This window comes from Heterocephalus glaber, unplaced genomic scaffold (genome assembly GCF_053883595.1).
Source record: "Heterocephalus glaber isolate CG9 unplaced genomic scaffold, H.glaber_assembly_v1.0 deba00001547, whole genome shotgun sequence".
In the NCBI taxonomy this organism is placed as follows: Eukaryota; Metazoa; Chordata; class Mammalia; order Rodentia; family Bathyergidae; genus Heterocephalus; species Heterocephalus glaber.
The window spans coordinates 10,560,769-10,580,533 of NW_028258340.1; the positions used below are offsets into that span (position 1 = coordinate 10,560,769).

General features: G+C 38.2%; 1 protein-coding gene across 2 annotated transcripts in view; it reads left to right on the forward strand.

Moving 5' to 3' along the window:
* Window positions 1-19,765, forward strand: part of LOC101708200 (X-linked retinitis pigmentosa GTPase regulator) — a 126,914-nt gene that overhangs the window by 68,889 nt on the left and 38,260 nt on the right. Inside the window, exon 19 of one of the 2 annotated variants that reach the window (XM_087189860.1) lies at window positions 8,791-12,224. The exons of the other annotated variant lie outside the window; for it this stretch is intronic. Coding sequence (XP_087045986.1) covers window positions 8,791-8,916 — 126 coding nt within the window. The 3' untranslated portion in view covers window positions 8,917-12,224. Of the gene's footprint in view, window positions 1-8,790; window positions 12,225-19,765 lie in introns of those variants that run through there. 2 annotated transcript variants of the gene reach the window in all.

The window sequence follows — 19,765 nt, forward strand, 5'->3', positions numbered from 1 at the left end:
AGAATTCCAAAAGGAGAAGAGTGAATTCAACAGAAGTAATATATGAGGAAATAATTTCCAAGAATTTTCAAAACAAAAATGTTATGGTTAGACTGTGTTCCCTAAAAGTTCATGTGTTGAAACCTTAATTCTTCAGTGCAGCTCTGCTGGGAGATGGGAACAAGAGGGAGGTACAATACTTAGGGTCACAAAGCAGAGCCCTCAGAAAAGATTAACATCTTTCTTGGATGAGTTCTTAACTCTTGCAGGACTGGATTAGTTACTAAGAGAGCTAGTTGCTACAAAGCAAGCCTACCTCTTGAGTATTATCTTTTTCATGTGTTCCTGTTTCTCCTTCCACTTTTTTCCACCATAGTATGATGTAGCACAAGTCCCTTTTCAGACATGGTCACCCTATCTTGGACTTTCCAGTCTCTAGAGCCATATGCCAAGATAAATCTCATTTCTTTATAAATTAATCTCCAGTGTTTTGTTATAGCAAAAGAAAAATGGACTAAGACAAAAAGATATCAGGCCAAAGATTCAAGAAGCATTACAAACTAGGCATGGTGGCACACCCCTCTAAGCACTTTGAGAGGCTGAGACAGGAGGATTTTAAGTCTTGAGTCCTGCCTGGGCAATTTATTGTATTTTTAAATTTTTATTAGTACATGTTTGCCGTACATAATGATTACATTCATTGTGGGGAGTCAGTACATGTACATAACACATCTTAATTCTTTTTACGTTCCCTTCCCCACTCATCTCTTGGTCTCCTTTCCAATTGCAAAAGATCTATGTCTCTGTTCAGCTTGAGCAGTTTAGCAATTTAATGAGACCCTGTCTCAAAATTAAAAATAACAAAACATCTGGGATGTAGCTCAATGTGAAACCCCAGGTTTTAATCCCCAGTACCACAAAACACACACACATACACACCTTTCACTAAGCATAGTGTTTTTGAGATTCATTTAAATTATTTCTGGTATTTGTCATTAGCAATGACACTTACACTAGATGTCTAGCACTTACACTTTCTGTTTCTGTTTCCCTAAAATAGTAGTTCTCAAGCGGGAGGAATTCCCCCCTCCTCTTCACCCTATGAGACATTTGGCAATATCTAGAGTCAGTTTTGGTTGTCATAGGGAAGGAGAATGCTACTGCAATCTAGTAGGTTAAAGACCAAAGGTGCTGCTAAACTACAATCCATAGGATAGCCCCCAATCAAAAGAATTCCTCATTCCAAAGTGTTAATAGTGTTGAAGCTAAAAAAAAAAAAAAAGCCCTGTCCTAGAGAAAGGAAAACTCAGGATGTTCCCACAAAAATATGCAAATTTTATAGTAACTTTATTCACAATCTCCAACATCTAGAATAAAACCAAAATACTCTTCAGTAATGAATGGAAAGCAAACCATAGTAGGTCTATACAATGGAATACGTCTCAAAACTAAAAAGAAATAAATTGTTGATATATACAATAATTTAAATGAATCTCAAAAGCATTATGCTGAGTGAAAGAAACCAGTCTCAGCAGGCTACCTATCATATAAGTTTCCATTTCTATGACATTTGCAAAGACATAAAGCTGTAACAATGGGAAACAGATCAGCAATTCCAAGGAGTTAAGGACCGGAGGAGCTGACTTCAAAGACTGTTCTGTAACCTGATTTTGGTGATATTTCATGAAACTATAAATGTGTGAAATTTGTAGATCTATATAACGACACCCAAGAAAGTCAATTTTATTACATGTGAAATTTAAATATACTATCAAAATATACCTTAAAAATAATTTGGTAAAATAAATTATATGGATCCAAAATAATGAAGTCTGACAATATAGGTTGATCTAAAGATAAAATTTGGATTATCTTAGAGTAGTGATTGTTAGCCAAAGGTACATATAAAATACAAGGAAGTTTTTCAAATACAACGGCCTCTGCCTTACCTGGTTCTGATTCATTGGGTCAATCCTAGTCATTTTGGAAATGACCTTTAAAGCAACTTCCTATGTAATTCTGATACAATGAGTAGAAAAGAATTGATCTGAGCTTCCAAATTACTATATACCTTCAAAATATTATTTTTCACAAGCAAGCTTGTAGTAGTAATTAGTAAAAATGTCCATATTGTTTTCCCTGAAAGACACTGATTGCATTAATGTAGGTTGTTTAAATACTGTAATAAAGAACTGCAAATCTGAGTTAACATGCTAAACGTTTATTTCTTGTTCACGTCATAATCTACCAAAGGGGAGTTGAAGACTGCTCCATATTCATTCAGGGACCTTGCTCCTATTATCTGGTGGCTTTGCCATTCTCTTTGGGCCTTGGCATTCTGTGGGCCTGAAAATGGCACATATAAATTTTGCCCACATTCCATTGGCATTCAATGAAATGAGCCCAAAACACTTCAAGGGTAATTGAAAAAATGAAGGAAAATAAAGAAACTGCCACAACTAAATATTCTTATTCTATATGCCAACGGGGAGCAAATTCATGTGTTTTCACAGCTAACAGAGTGAAACAGTATGAAATACTTGTAATTTAAAATTCATTTTAAAAGACAAACAGCATAAAAGTTACATTTCCAAAGCATAATTGTGTTACAATTTTTTTCTAATTTGACCTTAAAGTCTCTCTCTATAGGGAGCCTAAAAACTCTTGCCCTGCCCCGATGGACTCCAGAGGAGTTGCAGTGGTTTACAGTGGGACTTTCACAGGATACTGCTTTACCCTGGTGGACAGCCTCAGGCCTAAATGACTGACCTTGGCCATGTGTCCTTCTCACAGGAAACTTGTTTATACTCACAGATGCCCAGTGCTCTGTTTATCTCTACCAAGATAGCCCTGTCCAGGAGGCTCCTGACCTGGAAAGAAGTTTGGGCCAGATGTGTGGCAGGGAGAGGCACAAAGGCAGCACTACAGAACACATGCCATACTGGAAGCAGAGGGCCACTTACAGACCCCACAGGGAGGAGGGCAGCATGCCCCACAGTGCCAACAGGAAATGGGGAGGGAGCATCCGAGACATGTGCTCAGCCTGGATATGGGGGGTGGAGCAGAGAGAGATGAAGAGACCTGCAGCCCAAAGCCTTTATTTGGGTTCAAGACATTACACAAGCAGTGCTCCCTAAATAGGAAGTTCTGTTTGAAGGGTTTAGAGCAAGCAGGCACAAGTTGCATAGAGTCATGCTGTGACTGACAGGTGGCCACTGTGGGCTATCAGCACTGTTCATGTGGGGTGTGGGGTCAGTAAGGTAAGTCAAGCAGGCTGCATCTAGCTGTCTCATAGGGAGGTGGTTACCGGGAAGCTTTGGATAAGGCAGATATCTGGGTCACCCAGCTTGAGAAACTCAGAGGCATTGGAGAAGGAACTAGGAGCAGGCAGAAAACACCCTATATCTGGCACGAGAAGGACCAACTTACATTCAAAATGGTTGTTGAAGCTATGTAAAATTACAATTCACTATGTGGTCCTCAGGATCCTGGAAAACATGTAAAAGGGCTTAACTGAGTCCCAAATTCCCTTTTACCCTATAAGTACGTTCTAAATGTGACACAACTTGCCAAGACTCTGTCCCTAATCCATCTCACTCCCAAGTCTCCTGCATGTAACCTCTAAAAACCCAGGATTTGGTATTCTTCTGTCTTCAAAGTCTAGTGCCATACTGTGACTATTTTTAAAATCTTTTGGGCTTTGGAGGTCTGCAGTCCAATTCTTGCTTCTGATTACAAGGACTTGGTAACATCACCCCTAGTTGTTTCCCTTGTACACCTGTGAATAATTTTGTCCTGTAGATTTTGCCAACTCTTGTTTTTCTCCAGAGTATTTGGTGAATATCCAAACAGATGTGTTTCTTCCCTTCCTACCTCCTACCCTGATATCAGTGTGGACTTGAAGAAAAATCCAACTTATTACACATTCATTATTAAGATGAACTTGAGTAATTTGTAGGAAAATGGATGCACCTTGATCCAATAAATGTTAAGTGAAATAAATCAGACACACGTTTAAATATTTCATGGTTTCTCTTATATGAGAAACCCAAATTATAAATAAAGGCCAAAATAAAAGATAGATAATAGAAAGTAGGAAGATATTTCTCAAATGGGAAGGGAATCAAGACATGGAGGGAGGGGAGAGGAGAGGGAAAGCAAATGAAAAAAGGAATGAAGATGTGTTATGTACATGTACCAACTGCACACAGGGAATGTAAACATGTACTGCAAACATGTACTAATAAAAAATAAAAATATCCCTAACCATAACATGTGCACCATATTTCTTAGTACATACAATATATTGGATTGAGTTGGTAGAATGGGCATCACAGAGACACTCCAAGAAAAAAGGCATGCATAAAATATCCTTTTCCTTCTTTACCACTTAAGTGCTAGAAAAATGATTCTTTGTTTTGTGTGGTAACAGTGACAGAGAGATTTGTAGTGGGTATGTTGGGAAGGGGTAGGATGAAAAGGAAACAAAATAATGGAAATTACTTTTGCTCTACTGAGACAGGAATTTATCTTTAGTTTTTAGCACAGGCCTAAATATCAAACAAAAGGAAAAGTGAACGAATTCTGTCTGTTCCCTCTCTCTTTCATAGACTATATTTGCACTGATTTGAAAGTAAGTTTTATATCTCTATTTCAGATAGGGAAGAAAGGAAAGCAAAAACCCCTCATCAACTGAATCAGCTCCTTTAAACGACTTTCTCAAAAGTTGCATACACCATTTTCACCAAATCCCATTGTCCAGAACTTGAATACATTTCTCCAAGAGAAGCCATGCAATGTAGTCATTTATTCTTAGAAGCAATGGGCTTAGCTAAATATCAGAGGTTTTTATTGTTTTGTTTGTGGTGCTGGGGATCAAACTCAGGACCTCATACATGCACTGTACTGCTGAGTTGTACTCCCAACCCCTTAGTGTTCTATTAAGTAGAATTCTTTGTCACATGCATTTTTTAGTTTTGAAAAAATCCACATTTAAATTGAACAGTGTAGCTAGGGTGGGGTGTGTAACATTTTTCCTACTAGAGGTAAACAGTTAATCCAGCATTTTGGTGAACCATGGCTCAGGACCCATGATCATCAGGTGCTACAGAAAACCCCTGCCCACTACCCTAGAGACTTTGGAAGGAACCCAGACGTGAAACTCAGTAGATGCAACTCTCTGATTGTTTTATATGTTATTGAAGACCTCTCTTCTTTTTGATGAGAGAAATTGGAAAGGCCTAGACATGCCTATGTTGCAAAAAGGAGAGGATTCTATTATAAACTTTCTTAATCAGTTAGGTTTCACCCAAGCATGGCTCCATAGGCCTCCCCCTAAAAAAGTACTGAATCTTTTCAAGTAACAAAACAAGTCAACCAAATATATAGCTGTGAAAATCTTCTATATACAAACTCTGATCCAAAACAGCTTCACACACACACACACACACACACACACACGTACAAGATAGTCTCATAAAAATTATCCCCAGAGGGCTGGGGATTTAGCTCAGTGGTGCCACCGCCTGCCTCACAAGTGCAAGGTCCTGAGTTGGATCCCCAGTACCAAAAAAAAAAAATTATCCCCAGATCCAAAATTGAGTCTGATAAACCAAAATTATCATTGTTTGAATGAATACCTTGGCTTTATTTACCCAACAAGAAGCAAGATGCCATCACTGAACATACAGGGCTGATTTTAGGTGTGATTTTTGTTTGTTTTACTTTTTTAAGTACCGTTTTTGTTTTCTCTCTGATTATTCAGATATGAATGTATCATTTTACTAGATCAGGAGTCCAGTGTCAGTGATACATATAAAATACATAAAAATGGGTGGATGACACATACAAATACATAAAAGTAGGTAGCAGTACAAACGCTGCTGCATAGGGGCAGTGCGTGCTCAAGCTCTCCCCTTCCCCTTTCATCAGCCCAGGAGAACCGAAGGCCAGCCAGTGAAACCAGCCCCAATGTCATGGCCAAGTGGCCACTATCCATGGGAAAAGTTTCATCAATATCATACCAGCTGAAGTTGGAGTCCTGGATGGCAAAGCTGAGTCAAACTTTTGTCTACTGTGGCTTAATTGATAAATATTATGGTAAGGCCCCCCACCAGTGGCATACTCAGTACTGACCTTGTCTGCCCTCCATCCCGTAGCTTTTGAACCTCCTCATTCCCATTTTATTGTGGGGGCATTACTCCAGCCCACTTGTTGCTGTCAAAACCATGTGGACTGGGGGCCTGAGGTAGAAGTACAGACATCTCCCCCTATCCATACCTCACCCCCATGTGTGTAGAAAGCTTTTTATTTTCTGAATAAAAAATTATATTATCAAAAATAAATGATAATTCATGTTAATGAAGTGACTATCATATCACATACTTTTAAATGAGAAGTATTTAGCAAGAGAGACTGCAGACTTGGTTTTATCCATTCTGGATACAGAATCTTGCCTAAAATCATTAGCCAGAGGCCCTCTTCTGGTTATCTAGCTACCAGTAATCCATGGAGGAAGCATTTCACCCAGAACTTCATGAAGACCACCTAGAAATTCACTGGGAATCATAAATATATACATTACATTTTAAAATTAAAGCATGATTAAATAAATAATTGTAATATTAACATTTAATAAGCATATATGCACTGCACACAATTCTAAGTGCTTTCTCTTTATTAACTCATTCAATCTTCACAACTCTACAAGAAGTTTCTTACCCCCACTTTCATATGTACGAGTGAGTCACAGATAAGTAACTTACGTAAGAGCACACAGCTTGTGAGTGGATTTCTGATTTCACAAAACCTGTGCTTTTAAACACTACAGTCCAAATTGGGTACAGCAATGGATTTTATTTCCTACATTATTTTCCCATTTTCTCTTTATGAAGATTTGATGAATATCCTTACCTTCATTTTGATGCTGTCTTGATTGATCTTATTTTCCTAAATTTATTTTTTTGATAAATCCACTTCTGAGTGCCATATTGCCATCTCTATTGGGGGTTTTATTTAGTTAGGCTACATGTGTTGGCTTGGTATGTTAACTTAGCTAACCTGAAACTATGTTTCACAGAATTTCCTTCTGTTATGGTTTGTATCTTGATGTCCCTCCAAAGTGCTCATAGGTGGGGCTTTTTGGAGGTGGCTGGATCTAGGGTGTGTGAATGTGGAATAAGGGTGTATGAATATAGATTAAGGTGTGATAACTAAATTAGTTTTCTGATTGGCTTAGCATACTCCTGGGTGTGGGTGGCACCACCCAAAAGGTGTATAGCCTGGATGGGATAAAAGGGAAAGGGAGGCTTGCTTTTGCTGTGGTTGCTGCTGCTGCTGCTACTTCACCACCTCCTGCCTGCTCTGCTGTGGACTGTTTCTCCTCTGCCATGCCACCCTGCCTTGGAGCCATCTGACTATGGACTAAAACATCTACAAACTGTGAGCTGAAACAATCAAGTGAATAGGATGACTTATTCTGTAGATAGTGGTCAACCTCTTTTTCCAGTCCACCCTGTCATTGTTCAATGGACTTGTGAACAGAGTAGCCATGGTGGCAGGGATGGAGGTTATGCATGTTGCTCAGCAATATCGACACCCACTCTCCAAAGCTGATCTGACTACAGCCATTGCTGAATGCCCAATATGCCAGCAGCAGAGACCAACACTGAGTCCTCGATATGGCACCATTCCTTGGGGTGATCAGCCTGCCACCTGGTGGCAAGTTGATTATATTGGACTGCTTCCATCATGGAAAGGACAGTGCTTTATCCTTACTGGCATAGACACTTATTCTGGATATAGATTTGCCTTCCCTGCACATAAAACTTCTACCAAAACTACCATCTTTGGACTTACAAAGTGCCTTTTCCACCATCATGGAATTTCACACAGCATTGCCTCTGACCAAGGAACAAAGAAGTGAGGAATGGGCTCATGCTCATGGAATTCACTGGTCTTGCTATGTTCCTCACCATCCTGAAGCAGCTAGATTGATAGAAAGATGGAATGGCCTTTTGAAAATAAAATTACAGAGCCAGCTAGGTGGCAATAGCATGCAAATCTGGGGCAAATTTCTTCAAAAGGCTGCATATGCTTTGAATATGATATATGTCTCCCATAGACAGGATTCATGGGTCCAGGAATCGAGGGGTGGAAGTGGGAATGGTACCACTGACCATTTTCCCTAGTGACCCACAAGCAAAATTTTTGCTTCTTGTTCCCACAATCTTATGTTCTGCTGACCTAGAAGTCTTAGTTCCAGATAGGAAAAGCGTTGTACCAGGGAGCACAACAATGATTCCATTGAACTGGAAGCTAAGACTTTCCCCTGGTCATTTTGGTCTCATGTTCCTGAGTAGACAAGCTGAAAAGGGAGTTACAGCATTGACAAGGGGGATTAACCCAGACCATCAAGGGGAAATTGGACTATTATTCCACAGTGGAAGAAAGGAAGAATATACGTGGAGTGCAGGAAATCCCTTAGGGTGCCTCCTAGTATTACCATGCCCTATTATCAAGGTCACTGAGAAACTACAACATCCCAATCCAGGCAAGATGACAAATGGCCCAGAACCTTCAGGAATGAAGGTATGTATCACTCCACCAGAGAAAGAACCAAGATCTTTTCTTTGGTCAAGGGAATATAGAATGAGTAGTAGAAGAAGGTAGTTCTCAATACCAGCTATGAGTTATAGAAATGAGGATTATAATTGTAATAGTGCTCTCCTGATATGTTTCCTATGTAATATAATGTTGATAGACTTATATTGGAGTAAGCATCACTCAAAGAAAACTTGCTTTCTTTTCTAGGGAGAAAATTATTGCATTTCTGTTGTATGCAGGATAGTTTTGAAGATATTAGGTGTAATTATGAACTTGTCTTTATATCTAGAGACTAAGTATGGTCTAAGGAAATATGTCTGGTTGTCAAGTTGAAAGGGGGTGGATTATGTGACAGTTAACTAATTGTGTCAACTTGTGTAAGAAACGCATAGTTAGATCAGCATAGTTCCGGATGTGGCTGATTTACTGAAGACAGAAGACCCACACTGGACGTGAGTGGCACCAACCAACAGGCTTGTAGACTTAATGGAATAGAAGGGAAACGAGGCTCACTTCTGTTTCTTTGGAGGAGCTTCAGTCTTCACCTTCACTTTGGACATTGCCTCCTGGCTTCCAGCACATATTCTTCAGCCTTCCATTGCAGACCCTTTAGCCTCCTGATACGGACTTGCACGGGACACTACAGTGAGCTCAGGTCTTCAACCTTTGACTGGATCCTTTGGATCTCCAGCACACAGACAGCTCTTTTTGTACTCTTCCACACCTGACTCTGTGGGCAGCCATTGTAAGCCTACATTGTAAATCCTTATATAGTTATATAGCTTGCATTAAATCTGTTTCTCTAGTGAGCACTGACTGATACACCTTTCCTGTGTGAGTCTTCACTATGATTGATTGCATGAGAATTTAGAAATTAAAGGCAAAATAGCTATTATTCTTTGAAGGTCAATGTGATGGTTAATATCGATCAATTTCATAGATTGAGAAATGCCTAGAAAATTAGTAAAGAACACTTCTGGGTCTGTCTGTGAGGGTGTATCTGGAGATAATTGGCATGTGGGACAGCAAATTGATGGGGATAATCCACTCTGAATGTACACTGTACCATCTAATATGGTGAGGGCTAATGGAACAAAATGAGAAGGAGGAAACCCACTAGTGCAGGCTTGCTAGCTCTTTCTCTCTCTGCTTCTGGATTGCCATGATGTTAGGTAAGCAGCTTTGTTTCACCAAATCCTGCTGCCATGATGTTCTGCCTTAACATAGGCCCACAGCAATGGAACCTGTTAACCATGGACTAGAACCTTTGAAGCAATAAGCCAAAATAAAACTTTCCTCTTAATTTCTTCATGTCAAGTATTTTGTCACAATGATGGGAAGCTGACTAATATAAGTCGTATAAGATGCCAGACAATATAGCAGGATATACATATTGCTGCTGATACACTAGCTAACTCTGTTGATAAGAGACAGCAGCCAGACCCACAGGTTTTTCAGCTCCTGTCTGACCCCCTTCAGCTTCGAGTCAGATGCATATGCAGCTCCATGACAAAAGATGCCAGTGTCTGGAGGCCACCCAGATTATTGAAGACAGTTTATTTTTGCTGTCACCCACCTCATGTCCAACAGTTCTTTCTGAGTATTGGCCATGCTCTCTACAGTTACCCTTCAGCCTCATCACTAAAGGCAGAAACAGGAGCTTGCATTTCTTCAGCAGGTCCCACAAGTGCCTAAGATCGAATCCTCATCATAATTCCAAGTTCCATATCACTTATAGTGGTTCTGCTTTCCTTATTGAAACTTAATTGACAATCTAATTCGTATGATGTTAGCAAAGTCTTATGGTTTACATCTGGAATGATGCCCCCATACTCTCATGCACTCAAAGGTGGGGCATTTAGAGGGTAGATGGATTTGGAGGACACTGTACTCATCAGTGGTTTCATTCACTGGTGAGTTTAGCAGCCGAGGGTGCTGTTAGGAGGTGGGGCCTGATTGGAAGAGGTGGGTCAGGGGTGTATCTCCCTCCCCAGCCTCCTCCATTCTCTCTCTGCTTCCTGGCCACTATGATGTGAGCAGCTTTCTTCTGTGCAGGCCCTTCTACCATACCAATTCTGTGTTTGAGTCTGCCAAACATAGACTGAAATTTCTAGAACTGTTAGCCAAAATAAACCTCTTCTCCTTTAAGTTGTGAGTTTTGAGTATTTTGTTCCAATGATGAGCAAAGTGACTAAGACACAAAGTAACTTCCAATCCAATGGTTTAACACAACAAAGGTTTATTCTGAGCTCAGGATATAAGGCTAATGTGTGATCCAATATGTGGGTCAATAAGGTAGGTGTTGGGGGTTGCTCTGGTTCACATAGTGACTCAGTGACACTGAGTGATGGAGATGCTAACATCTTAACACTCAAGCTTCATGATTTCTAAGACAGGGAAGTAGAGACTAGAGAGCTCTGAAATGCTTGGCTTGAAAATGACAAGTGTTACTGCTTTAAGCCCTTTGGCCACATGATCTCATTTGTCTATAAAGGGACAGAAGTATGAGGAAACATGTAGATAGCCAATGAGCAGTAAATATCTCTGCCACGGTCCACACTTCTGTTCACCAAATATCTCCTTGCCTCTATTTTCCCTGTAGTGAATGCAATTGCTCTCCTACCATGATACCTTTCATCAGGCAAGTGTACACATCTTCCAGCTATTGTGAGTACTAGTCAATAGCTCACAGATATTTCTCCTTCTAGAAATTTGCCCTTGACCAAAAGGCAGCCACCATGAACAAAGGATGATACCTCTATTCCTGGGGGTTGACCTCAGCTGATGTCTGACTCAATGCCTCTGGGTTCCAAAGGCCATCTCCCTTGCTTTAAGGTGCAAATAATTCTCTTTTTTTTTTTGGTACCGGGGATCAAACTCGGGTCCTTACGCTTGTGCAGCAGGCAGTGAAACCACTGAGCTAAATCCCCAGTCCAAGTGCAAATAATTCTAATACTCCAGAAATATTCTGTGTATCAAGTTGAAGTTAATCTACACCTAATACCACATTTTTCCTTAATTATTTTACCCTGCTCTGTGTTCCTTCACTAAATTCCTTTATCTAAAGAAAATTCGCCCAATAAAACACTTAAAAACAAAAATCTTAGCTTTTACTTCTAGGAAACCTGATTTGAAAATCCCCACTCATAACACAACCTGTTCCATTCCCCAAAGGAGACAATCCAAAGTCTTACTCAGTCAAGGAGTCTATTCTGCATCTATGAGCAATGTGTGGAAGTCTTCACATTGGGGCCAGTCATGATTCTCAAAAGAGGACAAATTATTTGACTTTCCCCACCAGCACACATGTAATATACAGTGGTGAAAATAAACACTTCCATTTGGAAAAGGGAAAGAAGGAATCACACAGTAGTCACTGAAAGCAGTGATTCCAAAACCCTCCTCAGCAGATGAATGAAGGTCCTTATCTTGAAAGTGAAGAGTAATCTGAACCAGACCCTAATTTTCTCTCTGGGAGGTGTTCCATTATCCACTGATCCTTATATCCTTGCGTCTGCCCTCTAGAAATTATTTCGTTTCTATTCTTCTTGCCATACCTAGAGTAGTTACTGAAGGATGAATATGCCCTCTTTGTATTGATACAGCTTTCTCTGCTGCCCATAGAAGATTGGCAACCCATAGATAATTTGTTTTTTAAATATTTTATTGAAAAGTAACGATTATATATTTTCAAGGTCCATAGTTAGTTTTTAAATCTTAAATACACAGATGGTTGTTTTATTTTGTTTGTTTTGCCCAGACTTGTGGCTACTTTAGGAGTAAAACACCCTTAAAAACTTGTTATTATACACATCAATAGATGAATGGATAAACAAAATGTAGCATATTCATATAATGAATATTATTCATTCCATAAAAGGAATGAAATAATGACACATAAGGCAATGTGAACCTTAAGAAGATAGTACCAAATGACAGAAGTCATACACAAGAGTTTTAAGATTGTTTGAGTCTACTTATATATGACTAGGTAAATACACAGAGACAGAAAGTAGTTTAGTGGTTTCTAGAGTTGAGACAAAGGAGAAATGGGAAGTGACTACTAACTGGTGTATATAGTACTCTTTTTTGGGGTGATGAAATGTTCTATAATTGGTGGCATTAGTAGTACAGTTTTGGGGAATGTACTGAAAACCAATTAATCGTACACCTTAAAAATAAATGTACCAAAAAGTTATTAGAACTCTTACTACATGATTATTGTCAATTCCATGTAGTGGCTACATACATAGTTCTTTTTTTTACAATACATTTAACAGATCTGGCACACTTTTTGCTGTTCTCTTAATTCTCTTTCTCTCAATTTAATAGTGAGGGAATCTAAAAGAGGACAGAGAAAGTTCATAATTGTAATCATATTTTCTCCAAGTAATTTTGTACAAGTGAAAAGTTTTGAGAGCCACACCTTTGATCTGATTTTTACCTTATACCACTTTTGAAAAAAATAGCTTTGTTGAGGAGTAACTGAATTACAATATATTGCAAATATTTAAAGTATGACAAGTTGTGACATATGTTTATGTCATCACCATACTTAATATAATGAGCATATCCTTAAGTCTCAAAAATTTACTTATACCTCTTTGTATTCTTTCTTTTCCATTCCTCTACATCCCATCCCCAAGGCAATTACTAAAATATTTCCTCATTATAGATTAATTTGTATACTTTGGAATTTATATAAATGGAATTATATACTTTGTGCTCTTTTGCCTAACTTTATTCAGTCATCATAATTATTCTGAGTGGAATGGCTGGATCATATGGTAAATGTGTAGTCAGTTTCTTAAGAAACTGCCTAACTCTTTTGGTTGTACCATTTGATATTCCTGCTAACAAGGTATGAGAATTTCCATTTATCCATATTTTCCCTACACTTAATATATATGGTCAAATTTTTAAAATTTTATCCATTATAAATAGGTGGAATATAAGTATGTAACGTTATCTCATTATAATTTTGAGTTTCTCTAATGATGCTTAGCATTGTTTCTATGTTTATTTCCCATTTGTATGCTTACTATGGTGAAATGTCTATTCAAATTTTTTTGGATTATTTATTTTCTTGTGACTGGTTTTGTAGTTCTTTATATACACTGCATATGTGAATGTGAATATTTTCTCTCTCTCTCTGTGGTTTTTTGTTTGGTTCTCCTAACATTGTCTTTTGAAGACCAAAATTTTATTTTGATGGAACCCACTTAACATTATTTTTTTCTTTTATGAATTGTGCTCTTAGTGTCACACCTAAGAATATTTGCCTAGCCCAAGGTCACAAAAGTTTTCTCTTCTGTTTTCTTCTAGATATGGATTAAAGTTCTTTTTATTGGCATATGAATGCTTAATAGTTATAGTATCATTTGATGGAAAGACTATCTTTTCCCCTTTGCTTTTGCATCTTTACCAAAAATCACTTGATCTTATATATGTGGATCATTTCTGGACTTTCTGGAGTTTTTTGGTCTATTTGTCTACCATTATGTCAACATCACACTATTTTCATTAATGTAGTTTTTTTTGTTTGTTTGGTTTTTTTTTTTTTGGTACCAGGGATCGAACTCGGGTCCTTGAGCTTGTGCAGCAGGTGGCGAAACCACTGAGCTAAATCCCCGGCCCGATTAATGTAGTTTTTAATGTATTTTGAGGTCACAGAGTGTTACTCTTCCAAATTTTTATTTTTCAAAGTTGTTTTTGCTACTCTAGGTCCTTGTTCATTTTAAAATCATTCTATTAATTTCCACAAAAAAAGCCTACTGAGAGTTTCATTTAGATTGAGTTGAAGGTATATATAGGTATGCATATATATATATATGTGTGTATCTATACATATCTGTATACATACAGGTACCATAAATTAATCAACTTGAGGGGAATTGACATCTTAAAAATACTGAGTCTTCTGATCAATGAACTTTAATTTTTCTCAACAATAGTTTTTTAGTAGTCTGATCTTACACAACTTTTGCAAGATTTGTCCATGTCTTAGTTACTTTTCTCATTGCTGAGATAAAATACCCAATTCCCACAGTTAAAGGAGAAAGGTTTATTTCAGCTCACAGTTTTTAGAAGTTTCAGTTCATAGTTGGCTGGCTTTAGCAGGGTTTCATTGCAGAGGGGCCTGGCAGAGAAGAACAGGTTCATGGCATGGCAGTCAGAAGGCAGCAAGAAGCCAGCAGCAGCAAGCCTGCCTTCCTTCTGTCCCTTTATACTCCATCCAGGCTACAAATCTACTGAATGGTGCCACCCAAACCCAAGATGGCGCTTCCATTATCCACACTCTTAATCCCAGTACCACACACTTAATTCATATTTACACACCCTAAATCTAGTCCCATTCATGACCCTATCTAACTACATGCGGCTTTAGGGGAACATCTAGATACAAGCCATAACAATCTATAAATCTCTCATACGTTTAATACTATAACAAAAGGTATTATTTTAAAATACCAATTTCCATACATAGAGAAAATTCACTTATTAGTTCTAACCACTTCTTTGTAGATCCCACTGGATTTTCTACATAGACAATCATGCCACCTTTGAATAGTCAGTTTTACTTTTTTTTAGTCTGAATATATTTTATTTCCTTTTTTGTCTGATTTTACTGGCTAGAATTTCAAGTACAATATTGGCTAGAAGTGGCAAGAGTGGACATCTTAATCTTAAAGGGAAATCATTCCATCTTTCCTATTAAGTATATTAACTGTAGTTCTTTTGTAATACCTTTTATCAGGTTTATATAAGTTTTTATAAGTTTGTTGAAAAATTTTTCATTGAAATAGACATTGAATTTTATCAAATGTTATTTCTGCACCTATTAAGATGATAAATATAGTTTTTCTTTTTTGATTTGTTAATATGATAAATTACATTGGTTGAATTTTGCATGTTAAAACTAGTTTCTGTTTTTAGGATAAACTCCACTCAGTCATGATGAATTATGTTTTTATATATTTCTTGATTCAATTGGCTAAAATTTCAATAATTTTTACATCTATTTCCATGAGGAAATTTGGTCATAGTTCTCTCTCTTTTTGTAATGTCTTTTTCTGGTTTTCTTCTCAAAATCATTCTGGGCTCTTAGAATGAGGAGGGATATATTCCTTCCTCTTCATTTTTCTCTGAGCATTCATGGTAATTGATAGCAATTTTTTCTTAGGTGTTAAGTAGAATTAATGAAAGAAATCAATCTGGCCTGGTGTTCTCCCTGTGGAAAGGCTTTTCATAACACATGTTGGCTGTTAAATGCTTAAGCTTAGGAATGATGCATCACACTTTTCACAGTCAGAACCAGTCATGTGGTGCATGAAGGCTAGGAAATTAGAGGAGCATAGAGCCTTTTTTTTTCTTTCTGGTACCGGGGATCGAACTCGGGACCTTGCGCTTGCAAGACAGGCAGTGGCACCACTGAGCTAAATCCCTAGCTCTGTAGTCTTTCTGAAAATGCATAGAAAATTATGTTCAAAATCTTCTTTGAAGTCTTGCGCTGTACAACCCTAAGCTGGTTGGTCCCCTCCAACATTGGTTATATCATACAACTCTCGAAATAAAATCTTCTCTGTGCTGTGGCTCTGTTCTCTGTTCAGGAGAAATGCAGTGTTTTCCTCCTATGGCTTCTGCTCCACATTTGAGAAGGACAGGATTTTATCCAAGTCAGGTTTTGGCAGGAAAAAATAATTTCTAGATTGGTCCAAGGTGAAAATGGTTCCTTAGTCTTATGGAAACATAAATACCACAATTTTTCCTGTCTTCCACTATAAATACTCCAGTGTCTTCAGCAGCTTCTCTTGGCTCCTGATGTGTTTACATATTTCATGTCCACTGATTTTTGAGCTACAAAAACCCACAGAAGTTTCAATTTTATTAATATTTTCATGTTATTAACACTAATTTATTAGGCATGTCAGATAAGATTGTAAATTAAGAACTTATTAGAAGTTGTATTACTCAGGGTGCATACCAAGATGTTACACCCCGGACTTGCTATTTAGTGGTTAGTTTGAAATATGTGTTTCTCTCTCATATCATAGTTCACAAATGTGCAGTGCAAGGCCAATGAAGCCACTCTGAGATCCTCAGTATGGGACATCTGCTACAAAGAGTTAAATCCCTCAATTGACTTACTTTAAAAAGCAAGTCTAACTAAAGCTACATAACTCATAAAAGTATCTCATAAACACTGCAATAGCGCACAGGTCAATATGACCTCCCTGCTAACGGCCATTGCCAAGGCCAAAATAATGGCCTATAAAGCTGTAAGACTAATATGAGATAACATATATAGTTGAGACCAAAGTAAATCACACTCAAATTCCATGCCCACAATTGACCCCTTCATAGCTGAAAAGTGCTCTAATTACAACCATATATTTTGTCTATCTTGCTTCTAATTTTAAAATGTTTTAACTCTTCTCTTTAAAGCCTTGCCTACATTAGTTTCCATAATAATTACACATACTACATACATATCACACCTTTACTCTAACTGATAAATAATAAAATTCAATAGGTGAGACGGGCCAGTGCCTTTTGCCAAAGGAGCATTGGTCATCCCAGTTCACACTTTCTCTTTAACCCTGTCTTTAAGTTTTTCTTCAACCTTGCGTCACATACTGGACAGGTGGAAACTAGAGACTTACTGCAGGAGCCTCTAACAGGCACCCATTTCATGGTTCAAGATGGCTTCTCAGTTCTCATTGTGTCCCAGCAAAGATTAAAGGGAAAAGTTCAGGAGAACACATGAACTTTCTATTGGAGAAAGACAATTTGAAAGTAGCTTACTTTTGTTTAATTCGAATTACCAGGATTTAGTCTAGTGAGTAGATAACATTTTGAAGGAGGATGAAATATTATCCTGAACTGGGGATCCAAATGCCTAGCTAAAACTTGCAAGTTATTTATTAAAGAAAAGGAAACTTGATATTGGTGAAAATTGAGTAAGATTTCAGGAGTGCACAATGTTGAGAGGAAGACAGAATAAAAAGGTTTGGATACAAGCAAAAGGAGGGCACCTTTGGATAGGTGGAGGCATAAGACTGGTAAATAGGCACTATAGTCAGGGTGCTTTTCCTAGGATTAAAAAATACAACCATTTTATCATTTATTTTTCCATTAGTTCTCAATTCAATGTTCAAATAGCCAACTTGATGTTTCCTTCCTAAGAGCAGCCAATACCCAATGATTGTTTGCCACAAGCATATAAAGGTCAAGTCTCCTCAACCCAACTCAAAATAACTCTTTAGGGCCATCTTCAGAGTTTTTGGTGAGCTGAGGCTTTCACCGAAACTACACCACAGTGAGACTTTCTCTTACCCCCTACTGCTGCTGTCACTTTCTTCCCATAGGTGTTCAAGTGTGTTCCTTCATGAACCTTTTGTGTGCCCATTGTTATCTCATGGTCTGCTTTGCAGGAAACCTGATATGCAATGAGAAGTGAAGAAACCTTTCCCAGGTCTCCTCTCAAATCTCAGTATCCTACTTGTCACATGCACACCATTCAATAGATTCGTGGTGGAAGGAATAGAACTGTCACAGTTGGCTTACACCACGTAAGATTAACTCCTGGAGCTCGATGTTGGGTTGGCATCTAACAATGTTTGAGGCATCATTTTTCTGGCTGTAGATTGTCCTTCTGGCACATTGCACCCCTGCCACAGTTGTCTTCCTCAGACACTGCTTTATTCATAGAAATTTTGTGATTTTAAAAATGCTGGATACAGATTTTAATTTCAAGATTCTCATTTTATTTTCTTCTTGCTCCAACCCACTCAGAGAAACAGCACATGCATGTTGACCACAAGGGCTTGCTGCTTACTATTTCACTACAGGAGTGATCCTGGAAAAGCAGGAAAGAAGGAGGAGGGCACTCCAGATGGTGTGCAAATCAGGCTTTCCAGAAGCACATTTTTTTGACAACCCCATGAGGCCCTATTGCATTCTCCTTGAGAATCACTCACCTATATGTTCTAGGTTCTCAAAGCAAGCTCCAAGTAATTTGGCCCCAATTTTCCTTTCTAGCTATGTCTCTCACAGTACCCCCACATTACCATTCTACTTCACCTTGCTGCATAGCACACACCCACTGCCTTGTTCCTGGTTGCATTATTGCCTCTGTTTCCATTTTTCAAAATCTACCTTAATTCCTACCTACTCTGTAATGGCTTCCTTGACCCCTCCAGCTCACTTTAACTTTCATCGACCATATTACCCATGGTGTCACCCAGCAGATGCTTGGCAATCACAAAGGTCTTATAAATCACCAAGACATCAGATGTACGTATTTCTATGTGTATTCCCAATATTTTCCCTAATCGTATTTTGGCAGCGTCAAGTACTGCAGGAATGTGACTACACTACAAGTTAGCTAACTGCCACAAAGATACAGAGGCTTGATCACTTTAAGAACATTTAAAAGACAAAAAATAAAACTTTATTGAGCTAGAGATGCTAGAGAGACAAGATAATTCAATCACCAGCTGAGCATTAAAACTTTTAAGATTAAAAGAAGTGCTTCATTACTTTCTCTTAAAAATGTCTCCCAAATGTAAGTATCTTAGTCCATTCAGGCTGCTATAACAAACTATTATAAGCTGAGTAGTGTCTAAGCACAGTCGTGTCCTTCAATTTACAAGTACCAGTAATACATCAAGAGGTTTTAAGCTAGTACATGATAGTTTTCTCTGACTAAAGAAAGTAGAGAGTATAATGAAGTTGCTGGAGGAACAGGAGTGGATGTAGAGAATATTTTAAGAGGCCACTGATGGAAGTCTAGTTGGGTACTGATGGGATGTAGCATTGGCTAAGGGTGTTGGTGAAGATAGATAGACTTGGCTAGACTGAAGAACTGTAAGGAAAACAATCAACGAGACTTAGGGATAGGTTGGTTGGGATGGGATGGGATGGGATGTGATGGAGAGAAGGAGAAGGCAAGCATGAGATGTAGCACCAGCCATATAGACATGGAAGGCAACTAGGTTTGCAGAGCTGAGGTCCTGGATTTATTCAGTATATGTGGAGATGGAGGTACATTTGAATAATTAAAAAAAGATATATCAGTAGAATGAGGAATGCAGTGTTTAGTTGGTAGTTAAAGCCATGGACAAGATCACCTATGGAAAGAGTGTAGCAGTTCTCATGGAATCCAACATTTAATGATTTC